General features: G+C 40.1%; 1 protein-coding gene and 1 long non-coding RNA gene across 7 annotated transcripts in view; one reads left to right on the forward strand and one right to left on the reverse strand.

Annotated features, from left to right (window-relative positions):
- Positions 1-17,500, forward strand: part of LOC147032941 (uncharacterized) — a 143,099-nt gene that overhangs the window by 69,162 nt on the left and 56,437 nt on the right. The window lies entirely within an intron of this gene.
- The window catches only part of LOC147032942 (multiple PDZ domain protein-like), a 239,163-nt gene that overhangs the window by 61,558 nt on the left and 160,105 nt on the right, over positions 1-17,500 (reverse strand). For 5 of the 6 annotated variants that reach the window (XM_085870979.1, XM_085870976.1, XM_085870978.1 and 2 more), the window contains 7 exons: positions 14,574-14,751; positions 13,970-14,080; positions 12,647-12,730; positions 10,997-11,062; positions 10,698-10,879; positions 4,167-4,224; positions 2,928-3,018 (listed from right to left, as the gene is read on the reverse strand). In XM_085870979.1, coding sequence (XP_085727105.1) covers positions 2,928-3,018; positions 4,167-4,224; positions 10,698-10,879; positions 10,997-11,062; positions 12,647-12,730; positions 13,970-14,080; positions 14,574-14,751 — 770 coding nt within the window. The remainder of the gene's footprint in view (positions 1-2,927; positions 3,019-4,166; positions 4,225-10,697; positions 10,880-10,996; positions 11,063-12,646; positions 12,731-13,969; positions 14,081-14,573; positions 14,752-17,500) is intronic. The other variant, XM_085870977.1, reaches the window with a different exon arrangement.

The following is a 17,500-nucleotide window of genomic DNA, read 5'->3' on the forward strand; positions in this document are numbered from 1 at the left end:
TCTTACGACACAGGGATATGGTACACCTATTTTAACCGGGGTATACACCGGCCCAGTATACTGGTACTCATTTCGCCGACCTCGGAAGGATGACAGGCTGAGTCAACCCCCTGGTGTATTAATTCAGTGGCCCAACGGGGCTTGAACTCAGGACCTTTTGGATCCCAAGCCGCTGCCCTAACCACTGCACCAACACCAGGCTCATATATACATATATATATATATATATATATATATATATATATACATATATATATATATATATATATATATATATATATATATATATATATATATACATATATACATAGTATATATCGTCGACCGAGAATTAACAGGGTCTATCTGACATTTAATTCAAATTTCGAAGAAGTCCATGTAGAAGGGCAACAGAGGAAACTAAGTAAGATTATTTTATGTTACCTTTCTTTGTACCTGTTATGTAGCACACGATATGAAAATAAAATGTTATGAGATAGCAGCAATTCCTACGTTGAATTTTTGATTTCATTTTTCTCAAACTTTAAAAAAGTGTAGTTGGACCCTGTTAATTCTCGGTCGACGATATATACTGTAATATATAAACATATACATGTATGTATATATATATATATATATATATATATATATATATATATATATATATAAATATATATATATGCATAAACATACATATACATATATATATATATATATATATATATATATATATATATATATATATATATATATAAAAATATATATATATATATATATATACATACATATATATATATATATATATATATATATACATATACATATACATATACATATACATAAACATAAACATACATATACATATATGCAAAATACAAAATTAATTTACGAGTCTATCGATGCAGTTAATGAGCACACAACTAGCCATCTTTAATACAAATAGATCGAGTAGACTTTCAGGATGTTAGAGAAACACATTCAAAGAGATATAAATATAGCAAAGTGAAACAAACAAGGGCTGAGACGATAGCCCTTCCTGGAAAGTTGAGAAGATATTTTGAAGTCACTTTAGCATGCCCCTCATGTCTACCTATTGAATTGATGAATGACGATCACAAATGAGGCTTTACAATTGATAAACAAAACAATTTTGGGAATCACAATTGAAGCAAAAGTTTATTCTAATGAATGTTCGGCACGCAAAGGTAATCGAAACAGGATACAATTATTGAAGAAATGCAGGCTTTTTATTTTTCAACGACATAGTTGGTAAGGAAATATTTTCCTTGCTAATTCCATATGATTATAACATGTCTTGGAAAAAAAGGCATTTCTTGGAAGATTTTACTCGTATCTTGTTTCAATAACTGTTTCAACGCCCTCGGAACTTGGGGTGGTTCCACATGGTTGCACTATTGTAATGCAGATTACGTGCTCGAGGATACAACCAGTTAGTGTTATATTTTTCTACAACTTTAGCTCCTTGTTCCAAAATGTGGAATTTGATCGAAAAAGAATATATATATATATATATATATATATATATATATATATATATATATATATATATATATATATATATATATATATATACATATATATACATATATATATATTATATATATATATATATATATATATATATATATATATATACATATATATATATATATATATATATATATATACATATACATATATACATATATATATATACATATATATATATATATATATATATATATATATATATATATATACATATATATACATAGACATACATACATATACATATATATATAGACATACATACATATATACATACACATATATACATACATACATACATATATACATACACATATATACATACACATATATACATACACATATATATATATATATATATATATATATATATATATATATATATATATATATATATATATAAATTTCAACCATGACCTAAGGCTCACGGAGGAGCTTTCACAGAAATAATTTGCCAGATATACACAGGAAAATCCATGAGTGTATTTTTATATACACAAAAAGAACAAATCAACACAGTATGTGATATCAAAAGTTACATTATAGAAGTGCATGCAAAATGATTGGCATCCATGTTTTGGATAGAAATGAGGTCAAGAGAAAACTCTCCATCAAAAAAGTGTAACCAAGGTGGAACAAGCTCAACATATTGAACATAGATACGTTTATGCAGTAAACTCTTGTTAAGACAAGTGGATTAATTCTGTGGACCATCTATGACGGCTATGCTACAATGTATTACGATGTGCTGTTGGTGAAGCACTGAGCATTGAGTGTAAGAAATTGCAAGGCAACAACACTGCAGCATTTTAATGTCTGATAGCATCAGACCCGAGGTGGGAAAATTGTCTTATTTCAAAAGCGGAATTTAAAGAAGTGAATGTGGTCAGCCAAGTTTAAGTAACATTTCGGCCTTACTTGTGTTAATTTTTTTCCACTGCATTAAATAATTATCTTTCTGAAATATTACTTCATTTTGAATCTCAACATGCATAAATCATGGAATGGTCGATGTAGTCATTTTGAAAGCCCAATGGCCTAATCTTGCAAAACATGCCATGGGATGTTTATGTACACACTCGAGGTGAGCTTGAACAGTCTCTTCCAAAGAAAAGCCAAAGCCACAGTGAAGCAAGTGACACTATCACCATATCATGACAGTTTGTTGGACTTGACCTCACGAAGAAACAAATCCAAATTCAGACAATTAAGAGATTTACCAACATTCAAATTTACCAACGAAGATTCTTATGCTTCAACACATGCACAAACATATACAGGGTGATACATTCCGTGCAAAATGCAATTAAGTGTTAAAAATTACAAAGTAGCCGGAGCTGAGAAGATAAGGATAGGGAGAAAGAAAAGTGTGTTCTACTGGAACACAAATAAGTCCGCACCTGGTATGGCAATCGTGTCTGGTACGTGCCCAATCACTACATCAACTGGTGATATTGGTGCAGAAGAAGTTCCCCCAAAGGTGACATCCTCCTGCGAGTCAGTATATTTGTTATGTACAACATTTACAATGTTTATTTATCAGCACATACAATAAACCTTAAAAAAAAAAAAAATTAAGACGTCTGAATTCATGCATGTCTTGTTGTCAGAAAAATTCTCAAAGCAATCGAGGAACATTTTAAGGAAAGGCTTTTTCAAGATACTGGAAACTGTCACCCTGAAAATCAGTGACATCAATGCTTGTACCAGATGGCCGTTATGCTGGGTGTCCGGTCTAATAAGCATTTGCTTGTAGATGTTAAAGATCTCTTGTCTTTTGCAATGCCAATATCTAAATTTGGGACCGACCCAAATTTCAAATTTCTGCACTCACCTGGAGTGCCCTGCGATGGAGTGGTGACCTGTTGATGTCAAATGTTTGTTCTGACCCAGGAATGTTCACATATTGTCATGAGCATCCTCATGCTCATAAGGAGGGAATACCTTGAGGTAGGCCTATGTTCAAATAACCAATAATAATAAATCCAATTTTTGTAAACATTAATTTGTAGCTCATGGAAGGGAAATAAGTGTTATAAGATAATGCGATTGGTAAACATTTACATAGCATTCAAGTAATGCAGACAGGTTTGTGGCTTCTGTTTGTTATCACCTCTTCTGGTCTTGTTCCCTCCACCCTTTCAGTTTCTGTCTCTGTCTATCTCTCCTGTTTGTTGTTGTATTTGGTTGCTTCCCTGAATACTTCACCATCAGTATGTTACCCTTCAATCTCTAATCACTCTCCTCTTCCACGAGCCAAAAGATTCTGTTTACAAATAAGTTCCAAGAAGAGACTAAGTGATTAACACAAAGGTTTGTTCAAAAACGCAACAACAAAAAAGCAACAAAGTGCATTTCTCTTGCAGACGTCCACTTCGGAGAATGTTTTTTGGCAATCTAAGAAAATATTTATCTTACTTGGAAGCTGAAACTGCAGCAAAGTGCTCCATATTGCTAGTGAGACATTAAAAAATACCCAAGATATTTGAGCATTTCCAATATGCAGAATGAAAGGTGTTGGTCATGACTACAAGAAAGAAAACTACCATCAGCCATTGTTTTTGACTTTACCTCATGAGCAAAGGCATTTACATTCTCTCATTGCAATTTTAGCTGAAGCTCACTCTGCTCTGGTTTACCTTATTCATTTCCTTTGAGACCACCTCTGATACCATCTTCTGAGAAACACCTTCTCCTCTTCATTAATACATGGAGCACAAAGAAAAACAAGACAGAATCAGAGATGACATTCATAAGGAAAAATATGACAATAAAATCATATCTTGAGGTGACAGACATGCCAATGTGAAAAAGGAAAACAAACACGAGTATGGATGCATGAGTGCAGATGAACAGATATCAAGTGCAATCTATATATTACTAAAACTCTCATCTTGTATGTATGTATGTTCCCGAAATACAGCCAAAACAGTACATGATAGTGCAAAATTTTTCGGCCCACCTTACTCACCATTCTCCTGTGGTGTGCAGTATCAAGTTTCGTTCAAATCGGGAAGCGAAAAAAATTATAAAAGAAATCAATTCCCGATTCAGTAAAGTACTCTTCGGGAGAATTTGATCAATGCAAACAACCTCAGCGGTATAGTTCGCTGGAGCTATCTTTTTTTTGAAATGATATTTTTTTATCAACCACTGACACAACGGGAACCCAACGGTTCACGGGTCATCTTGTCACCTCTAAAATTATTTGGCTGCTATGATGTTCACACCATGACTGAAAAGAAAACTGCAATATTTCATCGTAAACTAATTTTAAAGAAAAACACATAAATGGAGAAACACGCTAACTGGCAGAAACCTTGAATGACTGCAGTAACAACTACAACCTCAATCCGTAGAGAACATACCTCCACCAGGCTGAACAGTTTACATTTTGTATGCCACTGATAGGTCGGATCTGAACCTGGACCTTAACCAAAATAAAATCGGCTTGTTCTTGTCACTTAACCAACTCATCCACCAAGTTTTGTCATAACTTGTACACAACTTTTTTGAGATATCATGCTATATATCGATTTTGGCCCCCATCTCTCCATGGTGAAGAATCACTCAAGAAAAAAAAAAGAAAAAAACAACTCTCTTTTCCAGAGCCGGATTCAGCCTCGGCTGGCCCTAAGGCACATTTTGAAATTTTAGAGAATGGCCTGAAAATTTTAAATTACATTTCAGGCTCATGGAAATGGACCCCAGACAAAAGATGAACTGATTCAAGAACAAGATATTTAATACAAAAAAGACAAATATTTAATGTGAAAAGAAAATAGTTTATTTAATCCCTCTATACAATTTGCAGTGGATGAATATATGCATGACAAAACATGTTCAGATTTGGCACTTTGCTTTACAGTTTACAAGACCTTAGATCGCAAAGTTTGTGGCTCGAATTTTTGGCTGGCCCTAAGGCACATGCCTTGTCTGCCTAATGGTTAATCCAGCACTGCTCTTTTCCAGATCTGGAACTTCAGCAAAATCGAATCAATTTGTCCTTGTCACACACCAACCTGTTCACCAAGTTTTGGCCGAATCCATGCACAACTTTTTGAGATATTGTGCTAAATATCATTTTGGCCCTATCTCTCATTGGTGAAGAACCACTTCAGAAATTCTAGTATTCGGATCTTCACCAAAGTCTAATCAGTTCGTCCTTGTCACACGCCCAACCTGCCCACCAAATTTCATCTGGATCCGTCCATAACTTTTTGAGATATCCTGCTCCACAGACAAACAGATGAACAGATAGACAGACAGGTGTGAAAACATAACCTCTGCCCACATTCTGTGGTGGAGGGAATAAAATATACTCAATGGTGAGCAAAAGTAAAGTCACTTTTTGATGCTAAATATACTTGATGGAAAGCGGCACTTACTGGTGATGAACAGAATTTCATGTTCAGGTCAGACAAGGGGAAAAACAAGATCATCATAAATTAAATCTTTGGGAATGTCGATTACAGTAAGAAGGCTGGAGGATTGATAAAGTGACTGAAGTGTTTAAAAAGGACCAAAAATAGGGATGAAATGCTTCATAAAGTGTATGTGTATAAACAGCTAGAATGCGTTTCAAGATGGAAAACGTGAATCAGATTACTTGGACAGATTTATTGTAAAACGAATTAAGCTTGCAAGGATGTACCTTGAACTTGAAGAGTCAGAAGGAGGTTATTTGGCCCGTCATGCCTCTGCTAGACCCTGCACATGCTGCTCACTCTCAATTTACCAATCTATGTTCTTGCTCATTTCTATCATTAAAACATCAGAAACACATTTATTTACATCTTACCAATCCCTTTAATCTATAGGCAAGGTATATTGTCAGGGTAACATCATGCAATGGCCTACTCTTTTTTTAGGAATTATTCTGAGATCTTTAATGTCTGCAACCGAATTGTAGAGAAGACAGTCACCTTGGAAGCATATACTTGAAAATTCAGCGCCCCCTTCTGACACAGCACCAGGATGTCAGTTTTAGTTAGATTTGACTTCACAGGGGAAATAAATCCAGGACCAGACATTTCAGAAGTAAGCAACCAAATAAGCTAATCTGGCATCCCTCAGTCAACATCACCATGGAGGTCCCCATTTAAATACGACAGAGTTGTAACACCGTGCAGCTTCTGGGATCTCCCGAGTTAGGGCCAATCAGGCCGACAAATCATAACCAAGGTTACGTCCAATTTCCCTTATTACCACCCACTCTAAAAACAAATGTAAGCTAAACATACATGATATAGAACTTTAACGTGTCTATTTAAGAGTGAGTGAAAAAGTATCCAATGGTTGAATCTAAACGATTCCATAACAGTGATACAGAGGGAGATCCAGTTTAAATGTAAGGGATGATCACCCAACTGAGTGATATTGTTGCAGGGCCGGGTATCGGAGGCGAGCATGACCGCTAGAGGGAGCAGGAGAGTCGGCTCCACCGAACACACCGGAATTGAGGTCATGACTCTCGGATAAGTCCGAAAGGCACGGGTCCCTTAATGGACCATGAATCGCCAATAATTCGACCGCGTGGAGTAGGGTCAATTGCCAAACTTCAATATACCTAATTTCCCATGCGGGCAAAGCTACCGGAGAATTCACACGCTCGACGGACCTCGAGTGGAACGAGCCGTTACCGTGCCCAAACCATGTGTAACCCGAGCGGAGGTCACCAAGGCCCCTGGGTCCAAATGAACAATTTACAGCCTCGCTATTTCTCAAACCCGCACCATGCTAAGCCAATCGAAGAAACACAGAAACGAGCTGGAACATTTAACAGGGGTTTATTTATAAAGAATAATCGAGAGGGGAACACAGAGCAGAGTTATCAAGAATAAAATGCAATGTACAATGAAAAGAAGACACTTAAACAGCTCTACTTAACAGACGGGGCCCACGGACACACACACACACACACACACACACACACACACACACACACACACACACACACACACACACACACACACACACACACACACACACACACACCCAAAAGAACTGGACCCCGTGGGTCTATCTCGGTCAAGCCGGGCCGGGGTACCTGTCCGCTTCATGCAGCCACACCGACTCCGAAACCATCACGGCGGGACCCGAAGTCCACGGCCCATGAACGAAGCCGCTCAACCACGATCACCACTGTCTCAGACCACTCCAGTCACGACCACGACCGTCTGCAGAATGCTCGTCGACAACCACAGACCGCGCCACAATCGCCACGATCACCGTCTGCCGAACGCTATCACCACGATCCTTGTCTGCCCAACTCTCCTCCAGACAACCACTCTCCTCTTCTTTTGAGTAGGGAGGGGCTTCTTCTCCCCACCACTCGCCTCCTGATTGGATGGTGGGTTGTCAGGCGACTCGTGGCAGCCTCCCGATTGGCTGGGGCACGCGTGTGGTGCTCGCCCTCTGCTCATTGGCTGGGGTGTTGTGGGAAAGTCGCCCTCTGTGCGTGATTGGACAAGGGGTGGAGTCGGAGCTGAGGTGATGAAAATCTCCGCCCACGTACGTGGTCGAACGCACTTGGGCAATGGCGTCAGTGTTGTTATTGTAGTTGGTGATGTAGAGGATGTAAAAACCTGACTATACAATAATTATTCGTAGCGCACACATGTAATTCCCATTAGACAAAGGGGGGATTCTAACTGTAAACACATACTTGTTGAAATAACTCAGCTTAAGGACTGCTGTCTGTCTGTGTGCAATATGGCTGCCAGATCCGTAACAATATTACATTGTGACTAATTCCTTAATTGCATTACAATTGTGCTTTAAATAAACATGCAATTATCTATATACATATTGTTACGAATTCTGGCCCGCCAGGCGTGCGAGCGATTGTGTAACTCCAATTGCAACCGCGTCGCCCACCGGACGGACAATTCAGTCGTGACCCTCCTGGAACTTCCGCCAGGAGCCAGTCACGGGTGGAGGCTTAACCTAACTACGATCGTGCCAATTGCCCACCCACGCAGGATAGGGTTGCTCGCCAAATTCGACCTACCTAAGTACCTTCGCGAGTAGTCGACCGGGCGATCGTACCTCGCCGCAGGTCGGCCTTGGACACGAACCACTTAAGCGGTTCGTTCCGCGTTTCAGGGATAACCGAGCGGTGTTATCGCCGACCTCGACAGATGTGATTCTATTTACTGGGTGCTTACACCCATCTACCAATTCCTTCCGTGATGCAAGATGGCACTTTCAATGGGGAAAGAGACGACGAACGGGATACATTTCACACAAGGACATTTATTATAGCAAGCACATATATACAGTCATGCAATATACAGGCGACAAGCAAACAGAAAGCAATACCACCGACTATAATTATTAGTAATTTACAGGCACTTACACAGGTCTACTTATAGGGACACGGCGCCACAGCAGTCATACAAAAGCAAAGAAAAGCCCTCTCATAGGCAAGGGGGTAGACGGGGTTCGTAAACCTTTATGCCGTGGACCGTGGGTGACTGAATAGGCCCGCGAGACCGTGCTGATTACCCCTCGAGGGGCGACGGTCGGCGAGCCCTCTCCGGCACTCTCCTCTCGTGCGCGCCTCGACCCAGGACCACTGCTCGCAACCCTCACGACTTGGCGCCCAGAGGGAGAGACGAGCCTTCGACGATCCAGAGCCCACTTCGACGATCCAGAGCCCGACGAGTCCAAACACGACGATCCAGAGCCCGAAGAGTCCAAACACGACATCCAGACAGGAGAGAGAGGAAGAATCCAACATGATGATCCAGGCAGGAGAGAGCGAGGATCCAACACGATGATCCAGGCAGGAGAGAGGCCGAGCCCGCGTGCGGTCCGCCCTATATAGTGCAGGGCTCCGCCCCTTCGCTCCACCCCCTTTTTGGCTCCGCCTCTCCTCTAGCCCTTTCGAGAAGCTCCTCGAAAAGGGGCGTCTCCTCCTCACGGCCGCCTCACACCCTGTAACCACCAATCGCCAGCAAGCTCTCGCAGCCTCTCCCGTCAGCCCCGGCGCCGCAAAAAAGGTGGGAAAACTCATGCGCCGCCGTTGTCGGCCTTTCACGGGGCCTTCGTTTGAAGTCTTCGGACGGTCCAAAATAACGATAGAACAGAAAAACGGCTATCTCAAAGAGTCGCAGCCTGATGAATCACACAAATTCCCTTTAAACAATGGTGGGGAACTATCTGCACATAAACTTAGCGTCATAACTGATCTAAGGACCCTTTATGGTGTATTGCGAATTTCCACAGCCGTAACAATATTTTCAAGTGTTTGTGTTTGTTTATGCATTTCTACATTATTCTTTCATGGCCGAACAGTAGCACCTAGAGGCCTCAAATTTTGTCTGTAAGTGCTTCACAATCTGAGCAAGGTTTTAAGCTCTCACACATCGGACTTGATGTCCGCTTTAAGGCCACCAGAGGCTGCTATAAAGTGAACATTGGGATGTAGGGTCAGGCAGTGCTGCCGGCCCAGAAGTGTGTGTGTGTGTGTGTGTGTGTGTGTGTGTGTGTGTGTGTGTGTGTGTGTGTGTGTGTGTGTGTGTGTGTGTGTGTGTGTGTATGTGCGCGTGTGCGTATGTGTATATTGGTGGATCCAAGGGGGGGTTCACTGGGTGCATGTGAACCCCACTCCTCTCCGCCCTTACAATTATGTCACATGATCGTCATGCGAGATATCACTGGACAATCGGCAATTGTACTTTCATTCGGCAATTGATCCGAGCCACAATACTTTTCACCGCTGGTTCTGTATTAACCCCTGTGACTCAGTGTTTAGTTATGGCTCCAAAAGAAAGGCAAAATTTTTGGGATCGTGTCCTTCAGCAAAGCGCAGTACAATCCTGAACTATTTCACCAGGTAATTCAAAGTTTCAGTGACTACATTGTCCATTATTGTAATTAATGATCTGATGATCCGCAATGGCAAGTTTAGGTTTCATGCTCGGGGTCATTTCTCCACATTTTGTGCTTGTCCATTCGATATTTTCATTGATTTGTATTGGAAACATTTTGTGCTAATACCAGGCATAACATTAGGTCAAAATTAAAAAAGAACACGCAACTGATAACATGTAGTCTCAAATTTCAACAGAAACCAAATTCATATCCACAGCATCATATCAGCAATAATTCTCACTGTATTAATGTTACCTTATGTGACATAGATAACAGGATGTAAGTTTTACCTGCAGTTGGAATTTAATGAAACAATTCCTTCATCTTCCTGTTGATTTCCTCCCCAAAACGACTCTTGCATGGCTTCCATGCAAGTTCCACCCTCCCGTTCCAAGAGAAGCCCTTGATAATTTTGAAACTTACTGATGCACGGCACAACAGGTAGTTCTTCAATAACATTTGTCTCGAGGTCCTGAAATTACAAACAGAATTAAAGTCCAGGGTCACTCATATATCATGTGACAGACCTGCAAGCTGAATTTGAGGACTAATATTTGAACTATTAAAAAGGGTGTGTTGAATATACTACCTGTTCATTAAGGAATGGATTAGAGGGAGAACGCTGAAGAGGACACGCATACGACTCGACACCTCCCTGGTAAGGCAGAACCAAAGAAACATGAAATGAGAATGCAAAGAAATATAGAATAGTGACACACAGCTTGAATTATAAGCAACAAATAAAAAAATGGATTTGAATTATAGTTTTGAAAAAACATGTGGACAAAAAGTTTACATTAGCAAGTGCAGTCACAAAATCTCCTGGAAACCAGACACTGCATTAATATTACTAGTTATCCCAATGATGGATCTACAGATATACTGAACTCTACAAAGTCAAGAAACACTAAATTTCAATAAGACATAGTCACTTCAACAGCAACAACCAAACAACATAAAACTAAATTCATTGTCATCGCATGGGTGCAACTGAAAATATTGATGCAAATCTATTCCTAACAGCAAGTCATTCCTGGGTGTATGGATGGTTATAAGATCTAGAAACCAGTGCAGACTCACTCACACACATAGAACACCATTACATGAGCTTTTCATGTTCCTTTGAAAAAAAACAAAAACTCATGCCAAATATGTCGATCATGGTTTGTATGTAGTGAATGCTAGATAACCCGTCTAAAGTAAAACATAACTATTCATTTATTATGTGAACATGAAGGATACCCATCACATATAGATAAGCCTCCTTTATAAGGAGTATCAATGAGACGAGTATGGTCCTTAACAACACACAGAAGCACACGTACACAGCATTAATTGTCTCTGACATTAAAATAATGCATATTATACACAGGGTTATGCACCATTGTTGAAATGTGCGTCAGGCCAGTTGGGCACGCGAGTTGAACCCAAAGGTCTTGCAACATAACTTAACCCTTTGAACCCTAGTGGCCGTTTTAACAGCAGCTATTCAGTTAACAGTTAAACAACAAGTTCAGCGGCAGGTAAATAAACATTCAAGAACTGGCGTGGATAGCTTTGTCCTAACCCACATTCAATGTACAAATTAAACTTGCGGTGAAATTAGATGTAAAAATGCGAAATGGTTACTTGAGACATCTTTCTCAAACTGTTTGGAGGTGCAATATTAAAGTAGATATAGGGCTGCCCAGGCTACGATATTCAAGTTCACCTGCATACAGATTGAATGACACACGTGGATACACCAATTACAACACACTATCCTGTCCCTTTCGGGATAGGTGAGGCTAATTACAAAAGCAATGTTTCCTGTACCAAGAAAATCCCTCCCAATGTAGATGCATAAAGGCATTTCACTACAGCCTTTTTAGTTGTATTTACAGTAACAAAAACTTGAAAACACAAAGCAAGAAATAAAGTTACTCAGACAAGGCAAATCTGATCGGTTTTCACCAAACAGAACAACCTACCAGTAAATTAAGTCACAGCAGAAAAGTCTAGCTATACAAAAATTACTTAATACCAGAATTGCATGTGAAAGAACCAACCATCGAGGAGAATTCTAAGATGCAAAATGAAGGTGGGACAGGGAGTGGGAGAGTTTGGAATCAATTAAAAGCCACCACAAATGCCAATGGAACATGCCAATAAAACTAACATGTACAGAGAAATGAAGGTAAGAACAGCACGGCAAAAACAAACAAAATTTAACAAAAAAAAACAACACAAAATCACCAACCTTCAACAAAAGCTGGTAAAAAGGGTTGCTGCGTCTTAGGTTAATGGCCTGTGGTGGTTGAGGCTTTGTGCATGCTGCTCCAGCCTTCACAGTCCAGGCAACAGTGAGAGGCACAAAATAATATTTCAGGTGAAAGGTGGATAAAAAAAGAAGAAAAAAGAACGAGAAATGATTGCCATAAACAGAGATCCCGGATGATGATTGGAAGCAAGATGAAGAAGAATGGATCAGAACGAGAGATGGGAAAATTGCTTCGTCTCTCCTTGCAAGTTCGGAAAATGTTTGTGCCAGATTTGATGCTTCAAAAATCGCAAATATTACACAAAATCTAATTTTGTACCAATGAAAATGGCCCTGCCAAACCTGCCAAAAATATCATGTGCACATCTTCTCTTGAGTTTTAGTGGAGACGATGGCCATGTTGGGTAACTTCCAGGGAAGAATAAATAAATAAGAACAAAGATCTGAGCAAATGCTATGGCCATCACTGGTGAATTCCGTATACGCTCGAGAGTTCTCAGTCTTCCATGATGTGCCTTAAGATCATAAAACTCCCAAAATAAGCTCGATGGACCCAGTAATACCTTGCTTAACAGGTAAGGCAGCCACAGCTACTTCCCATTTCATAAAAGTCATAATAGCTCTTTCTCCTAAAATAGTGTGGAAGTGACATTTGAGGTGTTGTGGAAACAAGCACTGAGCAAACCTGATAATGTCTTAGTTCTTGCAAAGACATCTATAAATTACCTTGTCTGACCATGCTTGGTGGTCATGATAGTTTGTTACAGTTACAGCTGCGATTGTCCCACCCATCCACCGGTTTACAGAAGGTTGCATTGCTTTCTTAGCAAAGACAGGATGAGGGTGCAGTTTGTGCAACGGGAATTGATGAATATGACAATATAATCCTGGCATGTAAGGCAGAGCCCTCTCCAGGGAGAATTCAGTCTTTGATTGGCATTTATTTACGTTTGGCCATCCATTTGGAATCAATCACTCTGCTTATTTTTCAAGGTTTCCTGAATTTTTTTTTCCGAGAGACATTGTGAGATGATGCAAATAGTGCAGTCAAAAATTGAGATTTTTGTGTGGTTGGAAAGAAAATGGCATCATATCAGGAAGGAATCTGATTAAACCCTCCCTATAAACGGCTATATTGTTATTATAAAGTCAGTTGATTAAAGTGAAAAACTCAAGTGACATTACATTCTACTTATTCCATGAAAATGAGGAAAGGAAAATTTGTTTCAGCTAAACATCATACAAGATGAACTAGTTCAGAACTTGCCAGTGGAGACACAGCAACAGAGAAAAAAAACTAACCTGTTGCTGTCCAACTAAGCTCTGGAGAAAGAACTCCACAGGGTTGGCTGCCTGACGAATGGCTTCCACCACTTCCTCATGACTTCCACCAGCCAACTCCACTCCACCAACCTGGTACAGTTGCATTTACAAAGTCATTACCTCAAACATATCATATCCATCCATCCATTGGGACCATACTCTGTGCAGAGCGTTGGTGCTGCCTAAGCAGTCTCCTTGGCTATTGGGCACAATCCTGGACAGGTCGCCACTCCGACACAGGATACCAGCAAGCTGGTACTCATTTTGCCGACCTCGGAAGGATGACAGGCAGAGTCAACCCCACCTGGTATTAATTCAACAGCCAAGGGGGATTTGAACTCAGGATCCTACGTAGGATCCCAAGCCCACCACCCTAACTATTAAGACAACACCAGGCATAAACATATCATATATGCACCAATTATTTGAGCAAATTTTACATGGAGTTATAAAACCATCTGTCATAAGTTGAAGCATTTTTTCACCTACACCCTGACAAGTTAGAAATTGCTAAACCATTCACAAATAATAAAAAGTACCCAAGGTAATGATGCCCTGCACCTTATAATCATTCAGTTCTCACCTCAAGGATGCGGTCACCTTCCCGTAAGACCCCAGCACGCCCAGCAGGAGAGTCTGGTAAGATGTGTTTAATAAAAATTCCCCGCATCACCTCACCGGTACCCACTCGTGCTCCCATACGTCGACCTCCCATTATGCTGATTCCGAGAGAGCAGCCGTCCTCACGATTCACAAAGACCCTGCACACACGTCATACATGCACCACACAAACATTACAATAAGTCTCAAGGATTTACTGGTAATGTACAAAGAAATCAGCATTAAAAGCAATACCTTGGAAAAAAAGGTTAGAATCATTACACCCAGAACTACCAATTGCTACATACCAACAGCCACCCTTATAAGCTTCAAAAGGAGACACATGTATAATATAAAGAAAAATTCCACAAAAATGTCTTCATCTCAAACAAGTATCAATATTTTGATACCATCACATACAATATTCCAACATGACGAAATAAATTTCAAAGATAATGATGCTAAAAATAATACTATACAGTATACAATTTGAGATGTGTCTGTTTGTTTTCTTGACTGTTATTGACTCCTGAACCGCTGAGTTGAAAAACTGGCGGTTGCACTTGGGAAGTGGGGAGGGGTGAGAGAGAGAGTGTGGGGTGTACGGGAAGGTGTTCAGCCGTAAAAAAAAGAATGAATAGCCCTGGGGGTTGTGGGTTGTGCGAGCACCCCGAATCTCTCGATGTAAATGTGTGTCGTGTCGCACCAACTGGAGGGAAGGAATATTCTAAATCGTACTAAAATACGGCAGTTTTTTTGAATACATGGTTAAGACCCATGGAAGAGCTGCAATTCTGGGGAAATTAACCAATCCGTAATTCTGGGGGAATCTCGATAATAATTGCCACCAGTCAGTCTATCCATTCATGGAGGGGCTTCAAAATCAAATTGTCGCCATTTTGTTTGTCCCGTATGTAGCCTCATTTGTAAGGCTTGCGCTTTCTTACTCTCTCACAGCTTTATCTCAACTCTAATTCGATATCTGATTTCATTTTCCATGGTCACTAAGATGGTTTAAGACTCGGTTGTAAAAACACAGGAAGACAATTGAATGATAAATTTGTGTTTTTAGACAAAAATGCATTTTTAGTGAAATTAAGGCCTGTAATACAAAATCCATTCAGACTCCCTCACAGCTTTATCTTAACTATAATTCGATATCTGATTTCATTTTTTGTTGTCGCAAATATATTTTAAGACTCAGTTGCAGCAAAAGGTGAGACAATCAGATGAACATTGGGGATTTTAGACAAAAATGCATTCTAATAGCCGTTATAAATGTATCTGGTCGGACGCGATGTTGGGAGGGGAGGGAGAGGAGGGAGATTAGTCGTGAGGGGGAAAGAGGAGAGAGGGGGAGGAGAGGAGGGAAGGGGAGTAGAAAACGAGGGAAGGGTTCCCTGCTACAGGGTTCGTACAGTCCTGACTAAATGAAATTCCAGGAGTTTTCCAGGAATTTTCCAGGACAAATTGTCATTTTCAAGGAAACATAATGCTTGTGTTATACCTTTTGTTCAACAATTTACTGATTGAAGGAATGCACAAAATTCTATAATCAGTCTTTTTTATTAATTGTTTTCATGATTGAACTGCAATACATGTAAGTAAAGGCAATTTCACCCAATACTATTTTACTGTATAAAACATGAAAACGTATATATTAATTCAATAACTATAAATCTTTGTGAACAAAACAAAACACTTTTGTATACTTTCTAAACTTTTTTGCATAAACAAGCATTTACAGATACATGTACGTATCTTAAAAGTCCTGATTGAACTGCAATGTGTAAACTTAAAAGGCAATTACACACAATACTGTTTCACTGCATGAAACATGAAAACGTATATATTAATTAAAAAACTTCAAATCTTTGGAAAAACAAAACACTTTTACGAGTCAAGAAGCTATTTCCCATATAGGCCTTAAAATAAGGTCTTGCTCAACGCACACCACATACAAGGTCTGAATGCATATTATGTTAGGGCAACCTCTCCTGAGCAGTTTTAGGGTGGGTGTCACTTCAAATTGTGGTATAGCATTTTTTATACAGGCCATTTTGTATGGTGGGGGTCAAATAAAGTTTTTTTTCCCATCAATGGGAGAATGTGATCCATGGTGGGTTGCTTTAGTCGATTGTATCTTTTGAACTGGTTCATTCCAATTATTATACAATGCATGGAAATTGTTACGAATTTGGAATTTGATTGCACACAACATACAGGCTCCTTTAGTCAGCTATGTCGATAAGTGCTTGTTCCCTAGATAGCTCATCTTCCATTGTTTAAATGTTCAGAAATCGATTAGATGCACTGCGGATCGATTTAATAGTTAGGGAACGAACAATGGAGACATCCCTCCGCCTCTTCTGCGAAGAGCAAGAAGAACCCTGCCGTCCCGTGACTCATGATGTCAACAACTCCCTCCCACCCGTGGCTGAGCGGGGGATGGAGCACGAGGGCATGAGTCATGAGTCACGCCGGGAGCGGGGGAAGGGCGAGAGAAGGATAAGAGTAGATCTTTTCATTGTTCGTGTTCGAAGGAGTTGTGTAGTAAGCTTTTTCCTTCGGCAGAGAGTAGCCGTTCAGCAGACCTTCGGGTCCTGTTTGGCTTGGGTTAGGGTTGAGGCCTTCGGAAGCTTTTTGCTTCGGCTGGCTCAGTGAGCTTCGGCTGCAGCCTGGCTCGGGAGGAGGCTTTTTGCTTTGGTGGTTCAGTGGGCCTTCGGATTCTGTTTGGCTCGGGAGAGTTCTTTGCTTTGAGTTGCTTTGTTTGGAAGAGAGTTGAGCTGGTCGCTCGGCTCGAGCTGCGAGTGGTGGCTTCTTCTTCTTGGTTCGTGGAGCTCTTTGTTCTCCATTTTGGTTCCCGGCTTGGTGCGACTCATCAGCCTCTTCTTGGAGGTGGTTCCTCGG

This window comes from Eptatretus burgeri, chromosome 2, assembly GCF_056783735.1.
Source record: "Eptatretus burgeri isolate ZD-2024b chromosome 2, Ebu_testis_v1, whole genome shotgun sequence".
Lineage (NCBI taxonomy): Eukaryota > Metazoa > Chordata > Myxini > Myxiniformes > Myxinidae > Eptatretus > Eptatretus burgeri.